Raw genomic sequence first — 24,983 nt, 5'->3', positions numbered from 1 at the left:
TTGAAATAAGTCTCAGGTAAAGTTATAGGATAACAGGCTTCTATAAACATTTGAAGGTTTTTCAGTGGTTCATAGGAGAAGCTACCGGAGATCCACAAACGGCAAGCACTCTCCTTGCTCAGTGGTCTTCTCCAAGCTCGCCTGCACACGAGTTCACCTTCTCAAGGCCTGTGCACACAGAGGCTGGAGGATGGCCAAGACCGTGGGCTTCAGGGTCCAGCCTGGAGGCGTTAAATGGATTAGATCTAGAGCAGGTTCCCCTCTCACACAAGTGCTGTGTTTGGAAGATAAAATTGGACCAAGTACTTGAGAGTTAAGTAGAAGGCTCTTAGAACACTTATATTTTGTTAGACGTTCAAGATATATGGAATTTAATCCTTCAACAATACAGAGACTGGGTAAATACTGCAGAAGTAGGGAGTAGTCGTTTTCATCAGCCTGATGTTTACAGCCTGTTTTCACTGGAACATTTAGTTCAAGGCGTCTTTGCTATTTATATGACTTCGGAAGAAATCACAGAAAAACAGAAAGAAATGGAATTGCTAAATAAATTCAATACAATTGCAACTCCTACTAGATAATGTTTTGAAACAAATAACTTGATTTAATCTTTTTTAAAGGTTCTGTGGCATAAAGAATGTAGAGAAACAGCATTTGCTGCACTGATTTCCTGCAAGCTGGTGGCTTCAAGATAAGAAAGCATATCTTCTCTCTATTTTTAAAGGCATTAGTCTTTAGCAGTATTAAGACTGATTCCTATGAAGTGTTTTAGATCCAGATTAAAATGGAAATATCTCTTCATTAGAGGAATCTTTGTGGATCTAAAGATAAATCTTAAAAAGTCTTTTGAGATATATTTTTTTATTAATTTTATTTTTTATAAACATATAATACATTTTTATCCCCAGGGGTACAGGTCTGCGAATCGCCAGGTTTACACACTTCACAGCACTCACCATAGCACATACCCTCCCCAATATCCATAACCCCACCGTCCTCTCCCAACCCCCCTCCCCCCATCAACCCTCAGTTTGTTTTGTGAGATTAAGAGTCACTTATGGTTTGTCTCCCTCCCAATCCCATCTTGTTTCATTTACTCTTCTCCTACCCCCTTAACCCCCCATGTTGCATCTCCTCTCCCTCATATCAGGGAGATCATATGATAGTTGTCTCAAAATGTTGAAAATAGAACTACCCTATGATCGAGATATTTTTGATAAACCACAGGAAAATCCTTTCCTGAAACAGACATGAGGTTAACAGCGCAGTTTTATTTTTGTGCTTCAGACGTCCACTGTTACACATCAATGAATTTATTTCACTGTGTTGGAAAGCAATATTGAAATGTTTAGGAGACACTGATAGGACTTCTTCACCCCAAAGTGAGCAAAACTTAGTCAAAATGAATCCCGTTTGATGTGTGGAGAGGAACAGGAGAGCAGGACTGTCTCTGTTGCTTGTGATTAGACAGAGTTCCACACCAAACTGGAAGAGAAATTTTGGGTTTCTGATCTTTTTCTAGTTCTCCAAAGATATTAATCAATAGCACTTTCACTGTTTCCTCCAGGAATAAATGTCTATGGCTCCGTCCATAACTGGAAATGAATTATTAAATCATGTGAGCAGCTTTGCAGGAACAAGGTTCTCTTCAGTAGAATGAAGATTGAAAAATCGGATGATCTAAATATCTTTCAACTTTCTGATAGGGACAAGGAATGTACTTCATATAATGAAATTGGGTTCACCTGGAGGCTCTGGGCATTTAGGAATCAAGTGTAGAATTTTTTTCTAAATACTAAGTGTTGTGATGCCATTGAAGACTTCAGTGAACTTTTGAAAAAATAATAGAAGGCATCATAAGAAAGAGGGACCACTAATATTGGAAAGAATATCCTATCAGAAATAACTTGGCTTAACTTGTCTATATGACATGATGTGGTTTTAAAAAAATCAACATTAAATGATAGAAAAAGCTATAAAATAAGTATTTCTCTAAAAACCCCAACCCAACTAAAGTTTGATAGTTATTTTTGTTGGTACCTCTTTGTTTTCTTTTTTTTCCTCTAATACTTTTGTCCTCTAATTACTTTATCAGCATAGGTATACATCTCCATCAGGGAATATCTTTTATAACAAAACCCTTCTGTGTAACCCAGAAACAATGTGTTATCAGAATGGAAAAGTCTTGGACACACTAGACCATTTCTTTGTCCAGGCCTTAATTGCCCCCAGAAGATGTGTGTGTTTCAAAGCTAAGTTGAGAAGAATTAGGTGGAATTTGCCAACTTTTTGCCATTCATGAAAGCCTTCACCAAAAGGCAATAAAATCATCTAGTTCTTTGTGTTATTCACATCCGATTTTAATAATCTGATTTGGGATTTTAGATATCTCCACTTACAGAATATTTATTCATTCAACAATCATTATTATAAACTAAAAAAAAAAAAATCCACATTTCTGGCGCTCCTTGACAAATCAGAAGTTTGTGCCACACGAGGTATGGAATTTTGGGGATGGCAGGTCCTCACTAACTCTCAGGGCCTGCTGTCTTACACAGACCCTGCTCTTCGTGGGTAAGCCCCGCACGGTACATTAGAATTTAAGGCTGTCCTTGCTCATACAGCTTTCGTAACTTGCCCAGCATCCTGTCACGAGGTTATGAACCATTGGGATAGGTACCTGGTTCTTCTTTATAGTTTGTGTCCCTGGATTTTGTTTGTCTACTGAATGTTTTCAATTGTATGTCTACTGAAAATGTTCCAATTTTAAGTATGTCAGATACTTAATGTGACTTCAAAATAGTAAGACATTTTGAGAAGTTGTCTCTAAGATGAGCGGGGCCCTCCTCAGTGTGACCGGTGAAAGCTCTTGCCTCCTTGCCGGTGGCTCTGGTCCAGGCCGGGCAAGCTGGGCTTCCCAGTTCCCCACACCCCAGCAGCTTTGCCTTGATGCATTGCTCAGATGCCCTCACTGCCAACCCAAGAACCAAATAAAACAACAACAAAGACTTAGGTTTCTGTTCTCTTTTTTCCTTTTGTAGAAAGAGAAGCTCAGGCTAATGCATCGGTAAGGCCCCTGGGCACACTTACATCCGACGGTTGTCCGTCAGACACAAATTCAGCAGCTTACAGTCTTACTTTCAGCCAGGAGTGTTGGCAGGTCAGACTACAGTAGTCAAAACCTGCACAAGCCTGAGACCCTTCCCCTAATGCCTGCCTCCCCTCCGTGGCAATTGAAAATAGCCCTTTGCTTTGCACTGGCGTTGGTAGACTCTTATGTACTTTCTTTCTGAGCATCCTGAATTAAAGTTACTTGCATTTCTTAAATTGACCAGAATTATTGTAAAGGCATAGTTGGTAAAGATTAACACTTTATAGATGGAAACTTGTAGGAAAGAGACTTGTCCTAGCAACTGAGTGCAAATGACCATATGTCTTTTTCTCTCTCCTATACAAAGTCCCAGAACTCCATCTTGAATATGTAGAGAACATGAAGGTGTAATTATATTGTAAGTTTATAGCTATTTTGTCCTCCATGGAAGCCATCTCAAAATGCAAATCTGAGAGGCATATTTCAAAAAAAAATTACGTTCTTTTCTTTTCTTTTCTTTCTTCATTTCTTTCTTTCAGAATAGAAGAAGTCAAAGTTAGGTGGAAATAAATGTAAACAGACCATATGGTACATCAGGTTTCCAGTTCCACTCTTTAGAAGGGCCAAAATTTGCATCAGATATGAGGAGAGAAATGTTACTGTAAGACTGTCTCCACAGATGGCCTTAAAATATTGCTTCACATAAAAGCAATATACAGCTCTGAGTTCTACAGAAGCTAAATCTTCATTTCTGTCATTTATTCCTTTGAGTTTAAGAGCTAAGTCTGATGAAGTCATTATAGTGATTCATTTCTGGGATTTCCATCATGCATGGCGTTAGCTGCCCATTCGCCCCCTTCACTGTGCGCCGTAGGAGTGTGGCAGGTGGAAATTCACAAGCCCGTCTTCTGTCAATGGGAACAACTTTTTAATTTCCTAGGAACCTCGAGATCTTGGAGATTTAGGGGAAGTCGGTGTGAAGGTGGGTGGCTCGTGACTGTAAGCTAGGGTGAGTGCTCGTGGCAAAGACTCTGTTGAGTGTCCTGGGGCAGGCTGGTCCCTCCCCAGGGAGGGTCCCTGGAGGGTCCCTCCTTCTGGAAGGTTTGGGCTTTACAGAGAGGGGCTGCAGAAGCAGGAAACGCAGCTCCGTGAGAGAAGGCTCCGAGGCTTATTGAAGAACCCAGCACGCCAGCGGGCGATGTGGGTTAGTAGAGGACAACTTGGGACTCTCAGAAATTAAGATGCTCCTCACTGTTACCTAAGTAGATAAGAACAAATGAAATGATTCAGCCTCATGAAACAACACATGTTTAGCAAATAAATAAAACCCAGTCGAGACCCACATTTGGCTTTTCCCTTTTTGAATTCACAATCTTCTTCTTCTTCCCACGCTTCGAGGGGCACTCGACGACCTTCTCTATTTTGTCTTCACTCGTTGCTTACTACAGTTACTTCCACTCAGTCTCTCCCCTCCTTTCTCATAGGTTTTGACCTAGTAAAGTGTGAGGATCCAGGAGTCCCTAACTATGGCTATAGGATCCGAGACGAAGGCCACTTTACTGACACTGTGGTTCTGTACAGCTGTAACCCGGGCTACGCCATGCACGGCAGCGACACGCTGACCTGCCTCAGCGGGGACCGCAGAGTGTGGGACAAGCCGCTGCCTTCCTGTGTCGGTGAGTTGGGCGGCCGGCTTGCAATAGGACACAAACGCACACCTAAGGGCAGGAGCTCCTTGGGAGAGAGCAGGATGTTTCTGTGCCTTCTCCAGTTCAGGATCTTTCTTCCAAGATGTGCATGTGTTTTTTTTTTTTTTTGTTTTGTTTTGTTTTGTTTTGTTTTTTTTTTTTTTTTGGGAGGGGGGCTAGGTGTATAATGTGGATGTGAGGGTTTGGGGTTTAGATTTTAAAAATAGCTAAAGTGAAGCCTGTGGGGCCTGGAGTAAGTCTTCTCAAGGGTCTGTATCTCTTGCAGCCGAGTGTGGTGGCCAGATCCACGCGGCCACCTCTGGGCGGATCCTGTCTCCCGGCTACCCGGCCCCGTATGACAACAACCTCCACTGTACCTGGATCATAGAGGCAGACCCAGGGAAGACCATCAGGTACCTGTGCTATTTTTGGTTTTGAGGACTTTAGAACATGGGACTGTCTTCTATATTTTGTAGTGGAGGTCATAGCACGTCTATTATCCATGATGGGTTTCACATCTGAGTCCAAGAAAAACATGCAATGATGTGCAGAAATGTTTTATTAGCTCATATATTTCCTTTGGAATTCCTCTGAGAACTGCTATTAAGCCATCTATAAAAAAGAGAAAAATAAATTAAATGTATCAGTTAGCTTTTGCTGCATAACGAACCAGCCCCACAGCGTAGTGGCAGAAAGCATTTCTTTTTCTGCCATGACTGTGTGCACTGCCTGCGCAGGGCTGGCCGGGGCAGGCTGGTCAGGGTGAGGGTCCAGGACGGCCTCACTCGGGTGTGCAGACCTCTGCTGGACGGTCAGGAATGCTGGGGCGTCTTCAGACCAGGCTTCTGTTCCTTTAGCAAACTATTCATGGTGGAAGGTTTTTGGCGGCAAAAGATGACAGAATTTTCACGCTCGGGCTTGCATTCATTTGCTAATGTGCTGTTTTCCAAAAATGAAAGCAAAAACCAAAAACAAACAAACAAACAAACAAACAAACAAGCCTCATCAGCAAGCAAGATAAGGTTTGAAGACATATACTCCATCCCCTACTGGAAAGAAAACCAAACACACCGGAAGGGGGCATGCATACAGGGATGGAGGATAGACAGCCGTTTGTAATACACCAAAGGAAGTTTCAGGTAGACCAAGAAAGCATTTCAATCTAAAGTTGCACGTGTAAAGGAAAATCATTTAAAAAGCACAGGAAATTGTGCAAACATTTCTAAAGAAAGTGTTGTATTTCAATGGATGATTCTCAGTTACTCCAGTAAATTTTTTATACCAATAAATAAACCAGCAAAAAGTAATCTTTTTAAGTAATTTTCCATGTTCTAGTCAGAAGGCTGTGTCAAAAACCACAGCACATAAATCAAAGAGTAATTTCAAATTAAGTTATTTCTTGATTATAGTTCTTGATGAACTAGAAGAGGGCATGCAGTCCTTTGCAGTGCCTTGTCAAATCGTTTTTCTATCTTCATTAATTTTTCCCTTGTGTTGTAGTTGCTCTGAAATATCTGTACAAAATTTATTGTTTAAAAATTCTGTCTCAACCCCAACAGTGCTAATCCCCAGGTCCCTGATACTTTCTCTCCACCTATGTGTCATTATGCCCGTGAGAGACAAAATGGCCAATTTGTCCTCAAATACATGAAGTGGAAGCTAGTGGGAGGTCAAACCCAGCAATCTCTTTCTGGGGCAAATGAATGCATAGATGTATTGACAAACTACTGAATTTTTGTCCTTATTCACAAAAGTCACACTAGAAACCTTAGCAATGTATGTAAAACAGACATAGACCCACCACACTGCGACTTTGTAACTTAGTTCAGTGAAATGGAAAGAAAGCCAACGGGAGATGCGTATTGTGTCCCATGACACTCTGTCCCTTTCATGTGACATTGGTCCTCTGACATTCACCTGCTGTCTTTCATGTCACGACATGAACATCTTGCAGTCTAAGCTAACATGGCATGGGCTATTCCCACTTACATACCCGAAGAAAAATGATTCTTATTAGTTAAGAGGAATAAGAGAAGCAACCCAAGTCATGTATATAATACAAAGTCTTATTTTATAATAACTAATTTAAAAATAAATTTGTATCCTTGGGGTGCCTGGGTAGCTCAGTCTTTTGAGCATCTAAGTGTTGATTTTAGCTAAGGTCTTGGCGCCCATGCTCAGCATGAAGTCTGCTTATCCCCCCCCGCCTGAGCCCTCGTGCTCTCTCTCTCACTAAAGTAAATAAATAAATAAATTCCTTTTTAAAAATAGATAAATAAATTTGTAGTCTTAATTAAGATAAATGATTAATTAGGTAATTATTGATCTATTGGGACAAAAATAAGGTATGTTTGAGTAACAATTTTAAATTCTGTATTCTTTATGGAAATCAATGCAGTTATTTTTCCATTGAACTAAATAAAACTAAAGATTAGTTTTTAACCTTAAATTCCTGAATGCTTGACCTGAGTATTATAAAACCTGCTATACTAGTTTTTATTTTAAAAAATTCCAGGAATTCTTTGGATTGACAAATTAACTTTACATAAACAGAATATATTTTCTTTTTGGAGGATTTCAAATTTCTGTATCTTTTTACAAGTTCTCCTGTGTCTCGTTTCCTGAGAAATAAAGTGAGCATTATTCTCCTAAATGCAACCCAAGTGAAGAGTTCATTCTTTGCAGGTGAATCTAATACTTCATTAACATTTTAATAAGAAAAGAGAAAAGAATGTAATAAAGAATGACTTGAAGTAATAAAAAATGTACACCTTTTACATCACGAACTGGGTTTGAAGTCCAACCATTAGTATTCTAGGGGGAAGAAGAAGACCTTGGATACTCAGTCTGTTCTGGGAATGTCTTAGGTCTCTTCCCTCTCTTTCTCATATGATAATTAGTCTTGCCAAGTTTGTAAACAGATCTTTCTGATTTAAGCCATAAAGCCCTTCCTAAATAGGGAATAAAGAAGGAAGCATCAGTATTTGTAGTTAATTTACTCAACTTTGTCTTGAAATGTTTCTGGTAATTGCTCTTCATTAAGAAAATATGTATTATTGTTAGTGTGGTACTTAAAAAAAAACTTAGAAGTACATGAGGTACAATCGTAGGCTTAACATAGTACTAATAATACTCAGAAAAATAGGGTCTGGTCTTAGCTTTGATATTGGTTGGCTTGTTACGAAGTCTTAGTTTTTCCCCTGGTAACATAGCCAATATTAACTACACCATTTACTTGATAATGAAGAAAACATCAGTTATAGAAACATGAGCCCAGGGATTAATTTAAGTATTAAAAAATTCTTAATATAAATGGAATTCTTTATTATGCATTCAGACTATGATTTCTTCAATGTAAGTGTTTTTCACTCTCAAAGAACGAATAAGCAGCAGGACCCCAGAAATTATAAAAGGGATGGTTTCTACACACCTCGGGGCCAATTCTTACTGGGCCTATTCTGATTCCACTAGAGCCCAGAGAAATTTCTGATTGCATATTGCTATAACTTTTTGTTCAAGGTAATAGAAGAATTCTAAATAGTTGTTGTTATAGGGCACTTGGGTCTGGGAGAGGTTTGTAATTTTAACATATATTCGATAAAGCAGTTACCTGAGCCAAATTTAATTAAAAGTTTAATCACAAGACATTGTAGTAAATTTAGCCACATTTAGTGTTATAAGTAAACATTTCTCTAAGAGACTTCCTGTATTTCATTGTGGAGCACAACTATAATTTATATAATAAAGGTAACAGTGTATAAACGTCCTCAGCAAGCAACAGCGGAGGCCACATTTTACATAATCACATGTGTATATTGTTTCTTGGTTTTAATTGGTTTTCTGCAAGTGTAATTGTCTGGAAAACTCACTTTGAAAGTATTTCTGTTCCTAATCATTCACAGGAAATTGCATTTGGAGGTATATTTGAGGGGAATTCTTTTAGAAAAGCTCATGCACTATTAGAAACATCAGAGGTACATCAAAATTTTACCAAGATTGTCACAACTGTCCCTGTGCAGACTTTTATAGAAAGTGAAATGAGGGACGGTGGTCCTCATCTTACCTTGGTATGTCTTAGAGTTGTTTCCTGGTTGTGTTGGGCGGTGGAAAGAGTACAGTGAGATCTAGCTTTGAAATCTAGGGATATTTTAATTTATTTTTGACCAGACTTTAAGCTCCCCATGAGAAATAGAGTCAAGAGGAAAATGGCAAGCCAATAGCCTCTATTTATTAGACATTTATGTCCAATCTCAGTGTTAAGCCTTGCTTAGCAAACAGGCTAGAAACCCAAGTTGGAAGCTTTTGATGATAGCAGTTAAGCATATGAGGCTAGAAACAAAACGTCTGAAATTTCTCCTTTCTTATTTAGAACGCCACAAGTTATACCTAACTTTTGGAGATAATGTGAGGAAATTACCAGCCAAGAGAATTTCATCCAGCAAAAGGGAAGAGACCGGTCTCACTGCCAAGCCTCCCATGTCTTGGGCTGGCTTCCAGTCCTTAGTGTGGGGCCATGGGGACAGCCATTGTGTTCGTGCACCTCCCCAGGAGACAGAAAGTTAGAGGCAGGAGAGCTGCAGGCACTCCTCCCTTTGCAGGATCCTGACACACCCAATTTCAGGTGTGATTATTTAATTAACACCATTTAATGATTAGTTAAATAATTAATTGATTATTTATTTAACTTTAACAACACAATTGAAATTCCAGTAGAAATGTTTGGACTGACTGGAAGAATTACGTAAAGGACAGACTTCTCTTTTTGCTCTTCTGTTCCCATATCACTACACAAATCACAGAGGCACATCACAATCACTGGCTGACCAAGTCTTCTCAAAGTCCCTGGGTAGGCGGGCACTGAGCCTCTGCTCTTCAGGTCATGCACAGACAGCAAAGCATGTTGTGTTGCAACCCCGTCTCCCGTGAGAAACCCACCTGACATTTCACATCAATAGATCATGAATAAGGGCATTGGCCAAAAAAGGAAGAAGGTATGGGAAAAGAAAAAAAAAAAAAAAAAAGAAAAGAAAAGTGGTCACACTTCAAATTCGAGTTGAATGCAGATGGAATTTTGGAGGAGTTGGCAGTGGAAACATTGGTTTTCCCACTGCTTCAGAAATGAGGAGCTCCCCACGAATAGACTCTAACACCTCAACATCTGCCTTTACTACTGTCATTCCCGCTGTTACAATTCCTGCTTCTATATTCCCTATTTCTCTTAACATCCACCTTCCTCCCGCTGGCTGGGGATTCTAATTTTCAATATGATCTTCTACTCTTCCTTATTTCTCCTTCCTTGGTCTCAATATTTCCCTAAATAGAAAATCCAAGATGTCAGTAGATGTCTCACAGCATTCTTCTGGTAATTACATTAAATGTCTTCATAATAAGCACTGAGAAAAAAAATAGCTGCATATGGGCCAAAGCCTTGTCTTCTCTCCATTTGTTTATCCTCCTTTCTTTTTTTTTTTTTTAAAGATTTTATTTATTTATTTGACAGAGAGAAATCCCAAGTAGGCAGAGAGGCAGGCAGAGAGAGAGGAGGAAGCAGGCTCCCTGCTGAGCAGAAAGCCCGATGTGGGGCTCAAACCCAGGACCTGGGATCATGACCTGAGCCGAAGGCAGCGGCTTAACCCACTGAGCCACCCAGGCACCCCTATCCTCCTTTCTTGTTATCTGCCACTTCCAGTTCCTTACTTAGCATGCTCATTACCTTTCTTATTTTAATCTTCTCCCAGCTGACCTTTCCAAAACCATGGTTTACTCTCCCCAATCTCTCAAACGCTCCCCTTGATGATCAGCACACATAAGCTCCTTAACCACAGTGGTAATACCCTCTTTGATTTGGTTTACTGTGACTTTACAAATTTATCTCTAACTACTCATATATATGTTAGTCCCTAATCCCAGCTGTGCTATACCAGCTCTGTCTCTTGACCTCCACTCTCCCCAGTTATTCCTTGTTGCCTCATCTCCACATTCTTCCCATCTAGTAGGACCCCGTTAAAATGTCAACTCCTCCACAAAGCTTTCACTCTTTTTACCCCATCTAAAAATAACCTAGTTTCTTCTCTGAACTCAGCATATCTGTCCTACAGCAACCTTCCTTCAGACTTGTAGTCTGTGTTAACGTCATAACCACGTATCCAAGGATGGAAGACAAAGCTCTTCATATCACAAGCTTCTCTCCCACCCACACTCATGTGACCCTCACATCTCCTTAATTCCATGACTGAAGCTCCCAGATAGCACTTACCGACCCATAATTGCCTCTACTCCCCTTGTCCAGACCCTTGTAATGCATGGGGCCTGTTAACTGACCATCTTGCAAAGGCTTTCTCTAGTCCACTGTTCTCATTCTAGGGAACATGTTTTATTTTCTTTATTAACAATATTAGTTTATTATGGCTGAAAAATGAAGACATATAAAGACATTTTGAAAATTGTAAATAAAAAAAAGACTTCCATTATCCCTATAACATACATAATTGTTGACACATGGACACATATCTTACATGTAACTAAGCATATTCTATAGTGTGAGTGTGTGTTGTTAAATATTGTCTCTCTTGTTGGCTATTTATATTATTTCTAATTTTCAATATTATATATAATCATACACCAGATAGTATTGCAAGTAAACCTTTGCTTTGATTTGTAATTAATACCTTAGAACCAAGAACTACAGAAGTTTTTGCTGGCTCAAATGGTGGAAACATTTTTACGTATATTATTACAAATCTTTCTATGATACAAAACTGATCATTTCACCTGCCCACTTTAAAAATTATTTTGTCTGCTTATTATATGCAGAATAAATTAAAGTCCATTGACATACTATTAGAAGTATCTGTTTTTCCCTTATTTTTGAAATATTAGAAAAGTGTTACAGAAAAATAAGAAGCCTGAAAAGTAGTTTGCTGTCATCCTAGGTGTGAAATAACTACAGTGGGAAATTTGATCTGTATTTCTATAGTGTCAGTATGCAAACATGAATATATAAAATTCTATTTATTCATTTATCTATTTATTGAATTATTTTTACAAAAATAGTATCATGTCACATAGTATTCTGAGCATTTTTTTGGATAATAAATGTAGGTAGCGTTTTTGGTCCTTCCTAGTGATTCCAACTTATTCTCTCATGACACTGCATGGCATTGCGTTGGCTGAATGTGCCAGCCAGCATTTGTTTAAACCACACCCTGTTGGGATATTGGGTTATTGGAGAGTTTCCCCTGTTATCCGCCATAGGGCATATGTGCTCATCTAAGTTTTGATGACCGTTACAAAATTGTTTTTAAGACAAATAAAAAAATAAAAAGAGTAGATATCACCTCTAACAGTGTATGAAAAGGAAGTCTCCACATTTTCACCGAAACCCAACAAAGTCTTTTAATCTTTGTCAATTTGTCAGGCCAAAAAAAAAAAAAAAGTCTCTACAACATTTTATTTGTTATATTTATTTGCAGATTTTATTTTTTGACAGTTTTGACGTATTTAGGTATTTATTTGTTTACTCATTTCTGTCTCTCTGTCTTTACTTGAATTTCCTTCCTTCCTTCTCTCTGCCTGACAAGACCCCTCAGAGACCTCTTGAGACACAGTTGGACACATGTCCCTCTATGCTGACCGAAAGCTTTATTCATAACTATGGACGCTTGTGATTCTGTGCATTGCAATGTGTATGGCTTTTTTGTTTTCTCATGTACCTGTGTCTGAAATAAGTATGAGTTCTTTTGGGATGATACTATATTTTATTTGATTTTTAAATGTTCCCTGCCTAGTGGTGTAGTGTCTGGCATATTGACATTTAGTATTTCTTTTATTTTAAATGGCTGTGAATTTATTTGTATTTAAATTTTTTTATATTGTATTTATTGTTGAAGTCATCAGACATTTTCCAAATTGGCAAATATCACAGCACTAAGGTGTCTGGTTGGTTGGTTGTCTGTGGAAGCTTCTCATTAACACACATGCCTAGAAGGACACAAACTACCAGTGTATGGCTTGTCCACACAATAGCACCTTGTGTAACCAGCAACCAGATAAAGAAATAGACTCACCAAGACACAGCATGTGCCCTTTGAGCTCCATGTGAATCATTCATTCTCAAGGATGATCACTGTGGCCTTCAGATGGTCTGGCCTAATTTGGACGTTGTATAAAATGGAATTATGCAGTGAGATTGGTATCGTATCTTCATTTCTGCAAACTTCGCTCCCACTGATAGAGCTTGATTATGCCATCGCATGAATACACCATCACTTATTTATTCATCTTTGGTGTTGATGGATGTGTGGGTTGTTTTGTCTGGTTTGGGTTGTCATGTTGTCTATGCTTTCATGTACTGTTTGGTGAGCGCACGCATGTTTTTCTTTTGGATCATACCTGGAACTAGAATGTCTAAGTAATGGTGAGTTCTGTGCTCAGCCTTGGTAGATTCCACTGAATGACCTTCCAGAGTGGTCATACCTGCTCCCATCCCAGACACGTGAGGTTTCCAGGTTCTCCACTTTCCAACCACCCTTGGCATTGACTATCTTTTTCATTTTAGTCATTCTGGTGGCTGTGTAGGAGTTTTAATTTGCATTTTTCTGATCAAGTCTTAATTTGCACTCTCTGATTGGCCTTTGGAATATCCTCTTTTATGAATTGCCAGTTGAAGTCTCTTGCCCTTTTTATTTTCCTGGATCAGATTGCCTCTTTTACTTATTGATGTGTGTATAGTTTTTATATATCCTGAATGCAATTATTTGCTAATTATAGGTTTGTTTAACACTTACCTTTATACTCTATGGTCAGTCTTTTGGTATCATAATGTTTTTTGATAAACACAGGTTCTTAATTTCCATGAGTCAATTTTATTTTTTTATTCATTTTTCTTTTATAATTAGTGGGTTTTTTACATATTTTTAAATTGTGTTATGTCAGATGCTTTTTGGAGCTGTTAGTATTTGGGAGTCCAGATTAAGAAATTCTGCATCTCCAAAATTATAAAAATGTTATCTGAGGTTTTCCTGCAGATTTATTTTACATTCCACATTATGTCTCTGTTTCAACTGGAATTGATTTTTGTGTATGTATGAAAAATATTCAAGTATTTTATTATTGTTGCTGTAGTCATTGGTGAAATTAAATTGGCCATTTGTTTAAAAGTCAATCTTTCTTCATTGCATGTTACAATGCAATCTTTGTCATTAACCAGATCTATATAGATTTATAGATCTGTAGGTATTTTTCTATCTTAATTACTTAATTATTTGTAATAAGTCTTGATAACCAGAGCTATAATCCTCCATCTTTGGTCTTTGTACTGTAGATTGCTATAACTATCTTGTCCTTTTGCATTTCCATATTTAGTTTAGAAAGGTTTGTTACAGTCTACAAAATAAATTTGTAGGACTTTGATTAGAATCACATTATATCCATAGATCGATTTAAAAAAAACTTACATCACTTACAGTGCTGAATTTTCTAATTCCTAACATGGTGCTTGGAATATTTATTTAGATCTTATATAACTTGTTTTTTTTTTCTTTTTTTAAGATTTTATTTATTTATTTGACAGAGAAAGATCACAAGTAGGCAGAGAGGCAGACAGAGAGAGAGAGAGAAGCAGGCTTCCCGCTGAGCAGAGAGCCCGATGCGGGGCTCAATCCCAGGACCCTGAGATCATGACCTGAGCTGCAGGGAGTGGCTTAACCCACTGAGCCACCCAGGCACCCCTACTTGTTTTGATAATGCTTTGTAGTTTTCTGCGTGGAGGTCTTGCAGATCTTTTGTTGGAATTATTCCTACCTACAGGATTTTTTAATATTAATGTAAATAGTATTTTTATGTCATTTTGCATTGGTGGCTGCTATATGAAAACAAAGTATATTTTTATATTTATCTTTTATAAATTCTCTTATTAATTCTAAGCGTTTGTAGGTTTTCAAGTTTTCTCTATGCATACAGGCATGTTATCTACAATAATAAGAGTTTATTTTCTTTTTCCCAAGTCTTATGCTTTTGTTTGTCTTATTGCAACAGCTACAATCTCCAGAATAATGTTAATTAGAAGTGGTGATAGTGGACCTCACTGTTCTGTTCCCAATCACAGTGAGAAAACTCTTAACTGTCCCTCAGTAAATAAAATTTAATTATACAAAATAACCCCTCCATAATAGAAAAAATAATAAATAATAAATTTTACCATCTAAAGTTATAAAATTCTCCTAAAATCTATAGGAAAATTATTTAAATTAATAAATAAAATTATTTATACAAGACAATTAAACATCATAGTGTTCCATACTTCTTTTTTTCACTTAGCTATATTTTACAGACTTCTCTCTAGATAGATAAGTAGGTAGATACATAGATATATCAATATGTCAATATTTACTGGACTTTTAATTCCTTTGTTGTTGACCATTTATCTTATTTTCAATTTAGCACCAATTTAAAAATATTTTGTTAAATGTAGGATGTATATTTCTGTATGTTTGTATATAATGAGCTCTTGGAGTCAATTTCAATAATCTGCATTTTCTAGAAAACAATTTCACATGTAGTTCAAAGTGTATTGCCAGATTTATATACAGAGACATTACTTAGTTTCCTCCTTTTCTTCTTTTCTTCATTAGTTTTTTTTTAAATTTTTATCAAAAATTACTTCAAGCACACAGTATAAAAGTATATAGTCAGTTCTACGGTGGACAGTTACATAAATAGCTCATAATTCTACAGCCATAGTTATTCCCTACATCATCTTAAATTCTGGAATTGGTAGACAATGTGAGTTTTGCAGTTAATAAGTCTAATATGTCCTGGGTAGTATGAGTGGAAATCAGTGACCACCTAGACACATTCTAGTAAGACTGAGAGACACCAAAGGCAAGGTGATCTGACAAACAGGCAAAGAAAGAAAGGCCTCTATTAATTAGCCTGATAAAAGACATCTTAGCAATACAGACTAAAAGGAGATCTTTGAAGAACTAAAGGGAAATAACTATTGATCTGGAATTCTGTCCTCAAACTGTCATTCCTTACTAAAGCTTCCTGTTATGCAGTTATTAACACAAAAAATAGCACTAGATTTTGTTTAGAGTATGTATTTACCGGAAATATATGATAGTTAGGAACTTTCACTCAGCTAAGAACATAATTTAATATACACACAAATGGATAATATGGAGACATTGGAAACGGCACAGTACACTACTTAGAACTCTATATGACCCATAGATCAAGCAGATAACAAATTAGTAAGCTTAAAGAAGATCTGAACTATGCAATTATTGGACTTATTTTTAGAAGATATTCAATCTCCAGTTAGAACCTGCACATTCCATTCACATAAGTATGAAACATACATAAACATGATCAAATACTAGGAATAAACTGTAAGTAAATACACAGAATTATTCTCTTTTATGCCCCATATCCTGACCAAAATGGGATAGAAATAGAAATCTACAGCAAAAAAGTAATGTAGGGGAGGAAAACACTCCCCGTCTTCCGTTGTAGCTTCTTGGGCTGTTCTAGTAATGACACTGATATAAGGCTGATGAACAGGAGAAAAACCAAATTTAATTTACATTTACAGAAACCGCATTGGAAACATGAGACTCTAAGAACTGGCTAGACCAGGCAGTTTTTACAGCTTTTATACAAGGAGATAATCCGTGAAGAATTGACAAGACAAAGGAGTTGGGACTTGGGGTTAGGTATTAGTGAGGAATTCGCAGGTTTGGCTGCACAGCTAGTCAGCCCTCGGTTCCCTCTCCCTGCTGGGAAGGATGTCTCTCTTCCTGGTAAGGAGGGTACGTCTCACAGCGGACGTTTATCTCCTGCTTTTAGGGTGATGGGGGAGTGAGAGTGTCCCTCTTGCATAACCTGTTTCTTAACCAACTTTAATTCAAAATAATCAATATTCTGTACTGTAAGGTGACTAACATAACACAATTAAAAAAAAACACACAATACTAAAGTGTGGTGTATTGGGGTTGGCAGATTCTGCTCCTCTAAAAAAATGCATGATTAATAATTTCATACTTAATTTATAGCACTGGATGCACATATTAGAAAAATACGGAAACCTGAAAATCAACAAGTTTCTAGCTAATGGTGCATATAAACTAGTAGCAGAGTAAATTCACAGAAGTAGAAATGGAAAAACAAGTAATGTGTAAGAAATCAAGGAGAGAAGCAATAGAGGAAATTAACGACCCACAACTGGCTTTTGAAAAGGTATCATTGAGTAGACAAATAAAATAGAGGAGGCCCAAATAATTAACATTAGGAATGGAAATAAAAATATACCCACATGGTAGAGATGAGTTTTTAGAAAATATAGGAAAATAATAGATTATAATGTATCAATATATTAGAAAAATTTCTGGTCAAAAGAAAAATAAGGCAATAGTTTGATTCATTTAATGAGTCTAAAAGAACCTTTGTGTCCAATGGCAAGACAGCATAAGAGATAGAAATTAAGAGCTAACTCTGTAATTTATTCTATTATTTAAAAAATAACTATATGGTCTTATAAATAGATGTAGAAAAAATAACTTAGCAGAATTTAATACTTTTTCTTTTTTAACGATTTTATTTATTTGATAGAGAGAACACGAGTGGGGTGGGGTGCAGGGAGAGAAGCAGGCTGTCCACCGAGCAGGGAGCCCAATGCAGGGCTTGATCCCAGGATACTGGGATCATGACCTGAGCCGAAGGCAGAGACTTAACCCACTGAGCGCCCCCGGTGTCCCTAGAATCTAATACTTCTTCATGATTAACTACAGAGCAAACTAAAACAGAACCCTCCTACCATGGTAAGCAGTAACGATTTTTCTTAAAATGATAAACGTTTGTGACGAAATCTTTCAACAAATAATATAATAAATATAATATAATATAATATAATATAATAATAAGAATGACAAAAGAGATAGCACGTGGCAAATGTGGGAAACCTGTATGTTCAGGTAATTCAAACCCTGGGTCTCTCCTTTCCTTCACCCACGTCCTCTGACAACCTCACCTCATCTTCTGCTCTAACAACCAGTCTGTGCTGAGGACACACACATTTATTATTTCCATCCAGACGCTTTTCAAAACTCACGGTTCATATGAACAACTCTCTCCTGACCGTCACTACTCAGTACCCATTTCGCATCTTGAACCCGACATGTGCAAAGCCCGTCCTCTGGTCTTCCCCATCCCACAAAACCTTCCCCACTTACTTTTTCTCAGCTCACTTGATGGCAACGCTGCCTTTGTATTTTTTAAGAAGGAAACCTGCAGTGGCCTTGCTCTCTCTGTTTCCCGTATGTGCCTCAGCCACTCCAGGTCCTCCCTTCAGAATGTGCCCGGAACGGGACCTCCACTCAGTATCTCCATGTCGACTTGTATCACCCCATGGGATGCTTCAGTGCTTCCCTCCCACCCCGGACAGCACAGCCGGTGCTCCTGACTCTGCTTTGCCTTCTTCTCTCCCCACATGCATTTGCCGCCCACAAACACACAGTCTGCCTCCCTCCTGTGCGGAGTCCTGGTTTCGGGTTATCACCGGCTCCTCCCATCACCATGCCAGCGCCCTGACGGCAGGTTCTCTGTTTCATTCTCTGATGTATCTGAAATTTCTGGAAGAGTGCTGGGTACACAGCTGGTGATCAATACATATTTGTTGAAGTGCTAAACCAGGCTGAAAGAGGGACGCCTCAGAGACACAAAAATGGGTTCTACCTCATGAGAAATCAGGGAAATGGAATCTGCACAGGCCACCATTCCTCAACCATCAGATGCTTATGTCCCCGGCCCCTAGAGTGAGATAATGTCAGATATTGATAAAGATGGGCCAGAACAAGGCTATGTGTGCATTACTGTGAGACTAACTACTTACAGTCCCTGGGCAGAACAGCTTGTAGATTGTTTCTGAGCCTGGAAAGACCCTGGTGAGTCCCCAGGGCTGCTTCTGGCAGCAACATTGCCGAGACTGAGATGTGCAAATGGGACTACTGTTGTGGTGAGCTCAGTGTAGAGTGTAGACGTGTAGGAGCACGGTATAGAGATGTAGACGTGTAGGAGCACGGTGTAGAGGTATAGACGTGTAGGAGCACGGTGTAGAGGTGTAGACATGTAGGATCACTGTGTTGTACGCCCAAAGCTCATGTGATGCTGTGTGCCCACTACACCTCCACAAAAATAAACTCACACACACACACACACACACACACACACACACACACACACAGAATAAATAAAATGCAGAAGCGAACTCCTTTTCAGTAGATGACTAGAAAAATAAAGCACTTTCGCATGCTTGTGAAGTGGACTAAGAAAACCTACATTTTCTGGGATAGAGAGAGAGGGGGCTTTCACGTAATGCTGACGGCAAAAAGCAGCATGTAGGGGCACATGCAACGCCAAAATGACATCTCTTATGCAATCAGTGTTGAATGTACAAATGAGGACCCTCCATTGCCTGGGGATATATATGCACACCACGGCAGTGAAAATCACCGAAACGTAAACGGAACATGGTCTGTGAACGTTTCAGAATGTGGACTGAGAGGAAGAACAGATGAATTAGTGGAAGGAAGGGCAGTGGGGCTGTGTCTATAGGGTTTTTTTTATAAAGATCTGAAGCATGTCGGACCACAGGTGAGCGCAGGGGGGCGGTGGGCTCAGAGTGTCTGCTACCCTCCGTACTTTCCTCTGTATTAAAAATATTTCACATGAAACGCCTTGAAAGTGTTCCACGTGGCATGTACTTTCTACAAGTTGAGACAGACACTTTCTTTGAATATATAATAGGCAGAGAAGAAATTATTGGGGTCCGTGTCCCACTTTCCTTCTGTCATTTGTTGTGATGTTTGTCTTCTCCCGGACTGTTTTGTGGAACAAGCAGTGAGGGAGAAACTGGAAAGTGAGGCAGCCGGGAAGTGCTGGTGGCTGAGCTCCCCGCAGCTCTGCTGCCGTCTCCCCTGACCTCGGCTGCCGCTATGAGCGAGCTTTCCAGACCCAGAGATGTTCCCCTCGCTTTGGGAAGGACCTCGACATCTGGTCAAAGTGTATTAAAATGTTATCAAGAAAGGAGTTCCTATGACACATTTCTGCCTTTGTGTTGGTATTGCAAACACTGTATCTTTCTGAAAATGCACTTGGTAGAAAGAATCCCGGTGGCAGGTGGGATGGTGAGGACGCAAGGACCATGTCCTTGTGCGGGAACATCATCGCCTGTGTGTGTCCCTGGCACACACGCTGCCACCCAGTGGGGCATCTCAGGAACCACACGGACGCCTGTAAAAATCCTTGATTTGCTTAAAGCAAAGCGAAGTCAAACTCCCCTCTGATGTGGGAGGCTGAGAAAGCTTTGAATCATACAAAGAACGGGCAGTCTCGGAAGGAATTGTTTTGGTCCTTGGATACGTAGCTCAGCGCAGAGCCCGGCAGGCTCCGTGTCCTGCGCCTGCCCAGGTAACTCTCACTTAACCCCCGGACGCGTGTGTCCAAGGCTTCTCAGGGTCAGGTGGCCCGAGACACCTGTTGGGGGGAAGGGACCCGCCCGGTGAGCCCCTGCGCGTCCCGTCTGTGCCAGGGGCTCGGGTGGTGCGGGGAGCCGTCCTAGCAGTAAGCACAGGCTCTGCTCTCTCCACAGCCTGCACTTCATCGTGTTCGACACGGAGACGGCCCACGACACCCTGAAGGTGTGGGACGGCCCGCGGGACAGCGACATCCTGCTCAAGGAGTGGAGCGGCTCCCTGCTCCCCGAGGACATCCACAGCACGTTCAGTGCCCTCACCCTGCAGTTCGACAGCGACTTCTTCATCAGCAAGTCGGGCTTCTCCATCCAGTTCTCAAGTAGGTGCCGACCACCTCTCGTCTGTGTGTGGGCACCCGTGTGCCGGGTCGCCAGGCCTCGCTGCCCATCCTCGGGCCTCCCCCGTTTGTGCAGCTCATTTCTGTTGAGCATCGTGATGTGACCTTCGGAACAGGGCAGGGGGAGAGAAAGTTTCATTTTCAGACATGCTGTCCCCGACCAGATAGGGCGAGCAGGGCATCTCCGTAGTTACAGGAAAACAGAGACGTGTCATTTTAAAGCCTTCAGATGACCAGCGAATGGGGGCCCAGACAGAGGCTGTTCTCTACCCAATGGGAACTTGGTCTCGGGTGGCTCCATAAACCTGCACCAACGCTAGGCTCCCTGGTTACCCCACTCTGTGCTGTGACGTCCCCACGCAGTGCAGCTGCTCATCCTACGGGAGGGCCTGCCGTCCACTAATCAGATGGGAGGGCCTGCCATCCACTCCTGCAGAGAAGGGCCCTGCATTGCCCCTCCTCTGGGCCAGGGTTTCAGGTAGTTCTCGTGACAGAGTTATCCCAGTCAGATCGCCCATGGGACCTCCCACTTGAACACTGGTGCTCTTACCCCCTGACAGCCTGTCAGGCCCATTTTTAATGAGCAGTTTCCCAAGAAGGAAGGAGTGTAGGGACTTCGTGGATGCTGACCCTCTGAGCACCCGTCACGTCACACCCTGTAGAGAGGTCGTGTACCTTGGTGGTGTGCAGGGTTGGCCATGAAACAGGTGAAATTCGCACATGAGCACACTCCCATTCAGCTATCTCTTGGCAGGCCACTGGTGAACCACTTTTAGGATTTACATAAGAAAGTGGACTTAGCTCAGTTTAATGCTTTAAAAGGTTGCTAATAAAAATGAAATTATCATCTGCACAATTTTTCATCTCCGGTTTCACTGAGCTTCTAGTGCAGTGATTTGCAAACATGTGCTAAATTTTTCACTGGCCTGTTGTAAAAATATTTGAGGTAAGTTTGCTCCAGCTAACCTGGTTTAGGGGAAAACATTCCTTTATTCTAAGATTTTTGCTCTTTTTATCTTCAGAAATGGGGATGAGTAGATGGTAGATGTGTGACTCATTATGGTAGATGTGTGACTCATTATGGTAGATGTGTGACTCATTATGGTAGATGTGTGACTCATTATGGTAGATGTGTGACTCATCACCCCTTATCTGGCAAAACAAAAAGTTGGCAACGCAATGAGGTGGTGTTTGTTTCTCTCTCCTACTCATTCCATCGTTACCTCGACTTTTTAAAAATACATGATTATTTAGAGCACGTTTAGGTGCAAGCAAAATGGAAAGGAAGGTACAGAGGTTTCCCATCTGCACTCCCCGCTCACGCACAGACTCCCCTGTGATAATTGTTGGTGACATGTCATCACCCACAGACGTGGTTCCCATGGGGTTCACTCTTGGTGGTTGACGTTCTGTGGGTTTAGAAAAATGGATAATGACGTGTGTCCACCATTATGGTACCACACAGAGTAGTTTCACTCCCTAAAAATCCTCTGTGTTCTGAGTACCCATCCCTCGCCGGCACCCTCCACCCCTGACAGTCCCTTTATGGCCTCCAGAGCTCTGGTTTTCCCAGACCGTCCTGGAGTTGGAGTCATACAGTGTGTGGTTTCTCAGACGGGTTCTGTCACTTGGCGACATGCATTTAAGGCTCTTCCACGTCTCTTCACCTCTTAATCCATCCCTTTTTAGTGATGGAAGATATTTCATGGTCTGCATGGGCCACAGTTCATTCATCACTCACTACCGAAGAGCATCTCGGTCACTTACAGGTTCTGGCAACAGGGAATCGTGGCTCTGAACATTCTTGTGCAGGATTGTGTGTGGGTGCACATTTTCCTTTCATTTTGGCAAATACCGAGGACTAGGACTGCTGGATTGTAGGGTAATGGGGTATATGGTTTTGTTACTGGCTTTTTTAAAAATTTCCCCTTTATTAAATTCTTACAGAACCCAGAAAACAAACAAACAAACAAACAAACAAAAAACAAAACAAAAAAAAACCCAGAAAACACTTATTTTCCTATGTTCCTTCACGATTTCCCTCTCTTCAAAAGACAACTTCCTAGTTTTTTTTTAAATAGGCCCTTCATTATGGTTATTTGAGAATCATAGATGTTTTGATTTTCCTTGTTAATTAATTAATTAATATGTTGATGTTTAGGAAGTGATCAACATGAACACACCCATTAAAATTCCTACAGAAATGAAACTTAGTTATTTTTTTTTAAAAATTCAGTATTCGAAATCCAGTTGGAACCATGTGAAATTGTCATTTTTGTAGATAAAAATGTATGACAGTTGGCAATTTCATAAAGTTTGACAAGACTGTGCACAAGAACTTTCCCTCCCCAACTTCCAGCTGATGAGTCCGTGAGTCTGGTATGCTCTGGAAAATTCCATGTTAGGAGCAAAAATATACTGCTGACTCTGAGGCTTTTTTGTGAATGGATTTCCTCAAGGTTGTCTTTAAAACTTTATAAAGAGGGGACAGAAACAAGACATACAAACTTTGTTTGGCATAATTTAGAAAAATTAATCTTGGACCCTAAGTAAGGAAATGTGGGTTTCTGTCTTAACCTCTAAAGTTCTGTGACTGGCCTCTTGTCTCTGTCCTTTTTGCTTTATTTGTGAATTGAAGATACTGCACCAATTTCCAAGGACCTTTGCATTTCCAAGACTCTATGTTCCGTACTTTACATTTTCCCTTTGCCTTATAGATTATTCTTTTCCATTTCTCAAGCTGCTCTCTGACCCTAAGAGTGAACTAGTCTTCTGTACTGTTGGGATTCATCCAGTGGGGAGCTCTGGCAGGATATGAGAGATACAAGGGAAAGAGAGGGGTCATGGTTCCCATATACCCTGTTCCCTCCCTGCCGGTTTCCCGGGGTTGCCTCTGTTCCCCAGTCAGAGCTCAGTGCTTGTCTCAAGAAGCCACCCACGTTCTTTTCCAGTTCTTATAACCAGTTCCCAGGAACCACACTTCTACCTGGGACTAATCTTTGAAAGAAACCCTTTCTAATTATCCTATCAGAAGTGTGCAGTGTGTTTTGTGTTGGATCCCGACAAATATAATTCTATAAGCAACATCGGAAAGCACATGAAATGGTCAAGAGTGTGCTCCACTCTCCCGGTTATTAACACAAATCCTGTTCTCATTTTTCTAAGTGAAATTATATCCAGTTCAAGCTCCCATGTGTTAAGATAGATGAGAAGCCTGATGTCCACTGACTCCACAGAGCTCCCTCCGCTTTCTGGTGCGTGTGGGAATCAAAGATGTATTCCTCGGGGTGCATAGGGAGGACCGGGTCCTCTCTGTCCTTGGGTGTTACTACCACTCTTGTGTCCCCATATGGTCCTGGTCTATCTGGGTGCCATTTCTCTTGGCAACCACACTGATCTGTCTCACATGGGCTCTATCTGTAGACCACAGGCTGGAACACGGGCAGTCGTCCGGCCATCTCCACTGCCAAGATACTCCATGAACCACACAGCAAAATCTGTCACTTCAGGAATACCAGTGGGAGCGGGACACTGTGTGTCTGAGAACTTGATGAAAAGTTGACTCTTATGCCTAGGGTTACTAACTTGTCAGAGTTTGCCCAGGACTTGCCTGACTTTACCAAAGAAGTTCCTGAAACCCTTTAGTCAGATTATAAAACAGACACCCCCATGTTCCAGGAACTTCTTCCAACGAAACTGGGACAGCTGGTCACCCTACCCACACCCATGACCCATGTGCCACTGTCCATCTCTCCAGTCCCAGAGCCTTCCTTTCTCCACCAGAGCCTCCAGCAAGAAAACTAATTCAAGCTGGAGTCTTTCCAAACCAAAGGCTTAGTCTCTTCAAAATCTGCAAAACAACTGTCCAGACCACAAGGGCTTTGCTCCTCTTCTGTACCGGAGAGGAAGGACAAGTCCATGTATGTGCTTCTGTGATCTTGAGACAGGAAAAAAAAAGAAAGAAAGAAAGAAAGAAAGAAAGAAAGAAAGAAAGAAAGAAAGAAAGAAAGAAAGTAAAAGAAGAAAGAAAACCTACTTTATGTATGTTACATTGTCTTACCACTCATAAGTCAAGCTAATGTTAAATTTGAAGTATGAGCACGGCACTGTGGGTTCAAAGTAAAATTTAAAATGATGGAACTGAAAAGAAGTGCTTTCCTCATAGAACTGAATTTCAAGTATGACCACTGTTACCAGGGAAGAGTGCCGTTTATCCACTAGTATTAAATTAGAGTTTTCTTGATGAACCCTTTTGACTGGATAGTATGCCAATAGCATGTGAGCTAAGAATTACAGGTGTCACTGAAATATCAGAGGGAAATATTTGTTCGGGCATT

At 40.3% G+C, this 24,983-nt stretch overlaps 1 protein-coding gene across 3 annotated transcripts in view; it reads left to right on the top strand.

The window, feature by feature from the left end:
* CSMD1 (CUB and Sushi multiple domains 1) overlaps positions 1-24,983 on the top strand; it is a 2,014,336-nt gene that overhangs the window by 1,692,562 nt on the left and 296,791 nt on the right. For all 3 annotated transcript variants that reach the window (XM_047713603.1, XM_047713595.1, XM_047713613.1), the window contains 3 exons: positions 4,576-4,767; positions 5,066-5,192; positions 20,426-20,628. In XM_047713603.1, coding sequence (XP_047569559.1) covers positions 4,576-4,767; positions 5,066-5,192; positions 20,426-20,628 — 522 coding nt within the window. The remainder of the gene's footprint in view (positions 1-4,575; positions 4,768-5,065; positions 5,193-20,425; positions 20,629-24,983) is intronic.

Source organism: Lutra lutra, chromosome 2 (assembly GCF_902655055.1).
Source record: "Lutra lutra chromosome 2, mLutLut1.2, whole genome shotgun sequence".
Classification (NCBI taxonomy): Eukaryota; Metazoa; Chordata; class Mammalia; order Carnivora; family Mustelidae; genus Lutra; species Lutra lutra.
This window is presented reverse-complemented; position numbering and strand designations above follow the sequence as displayed.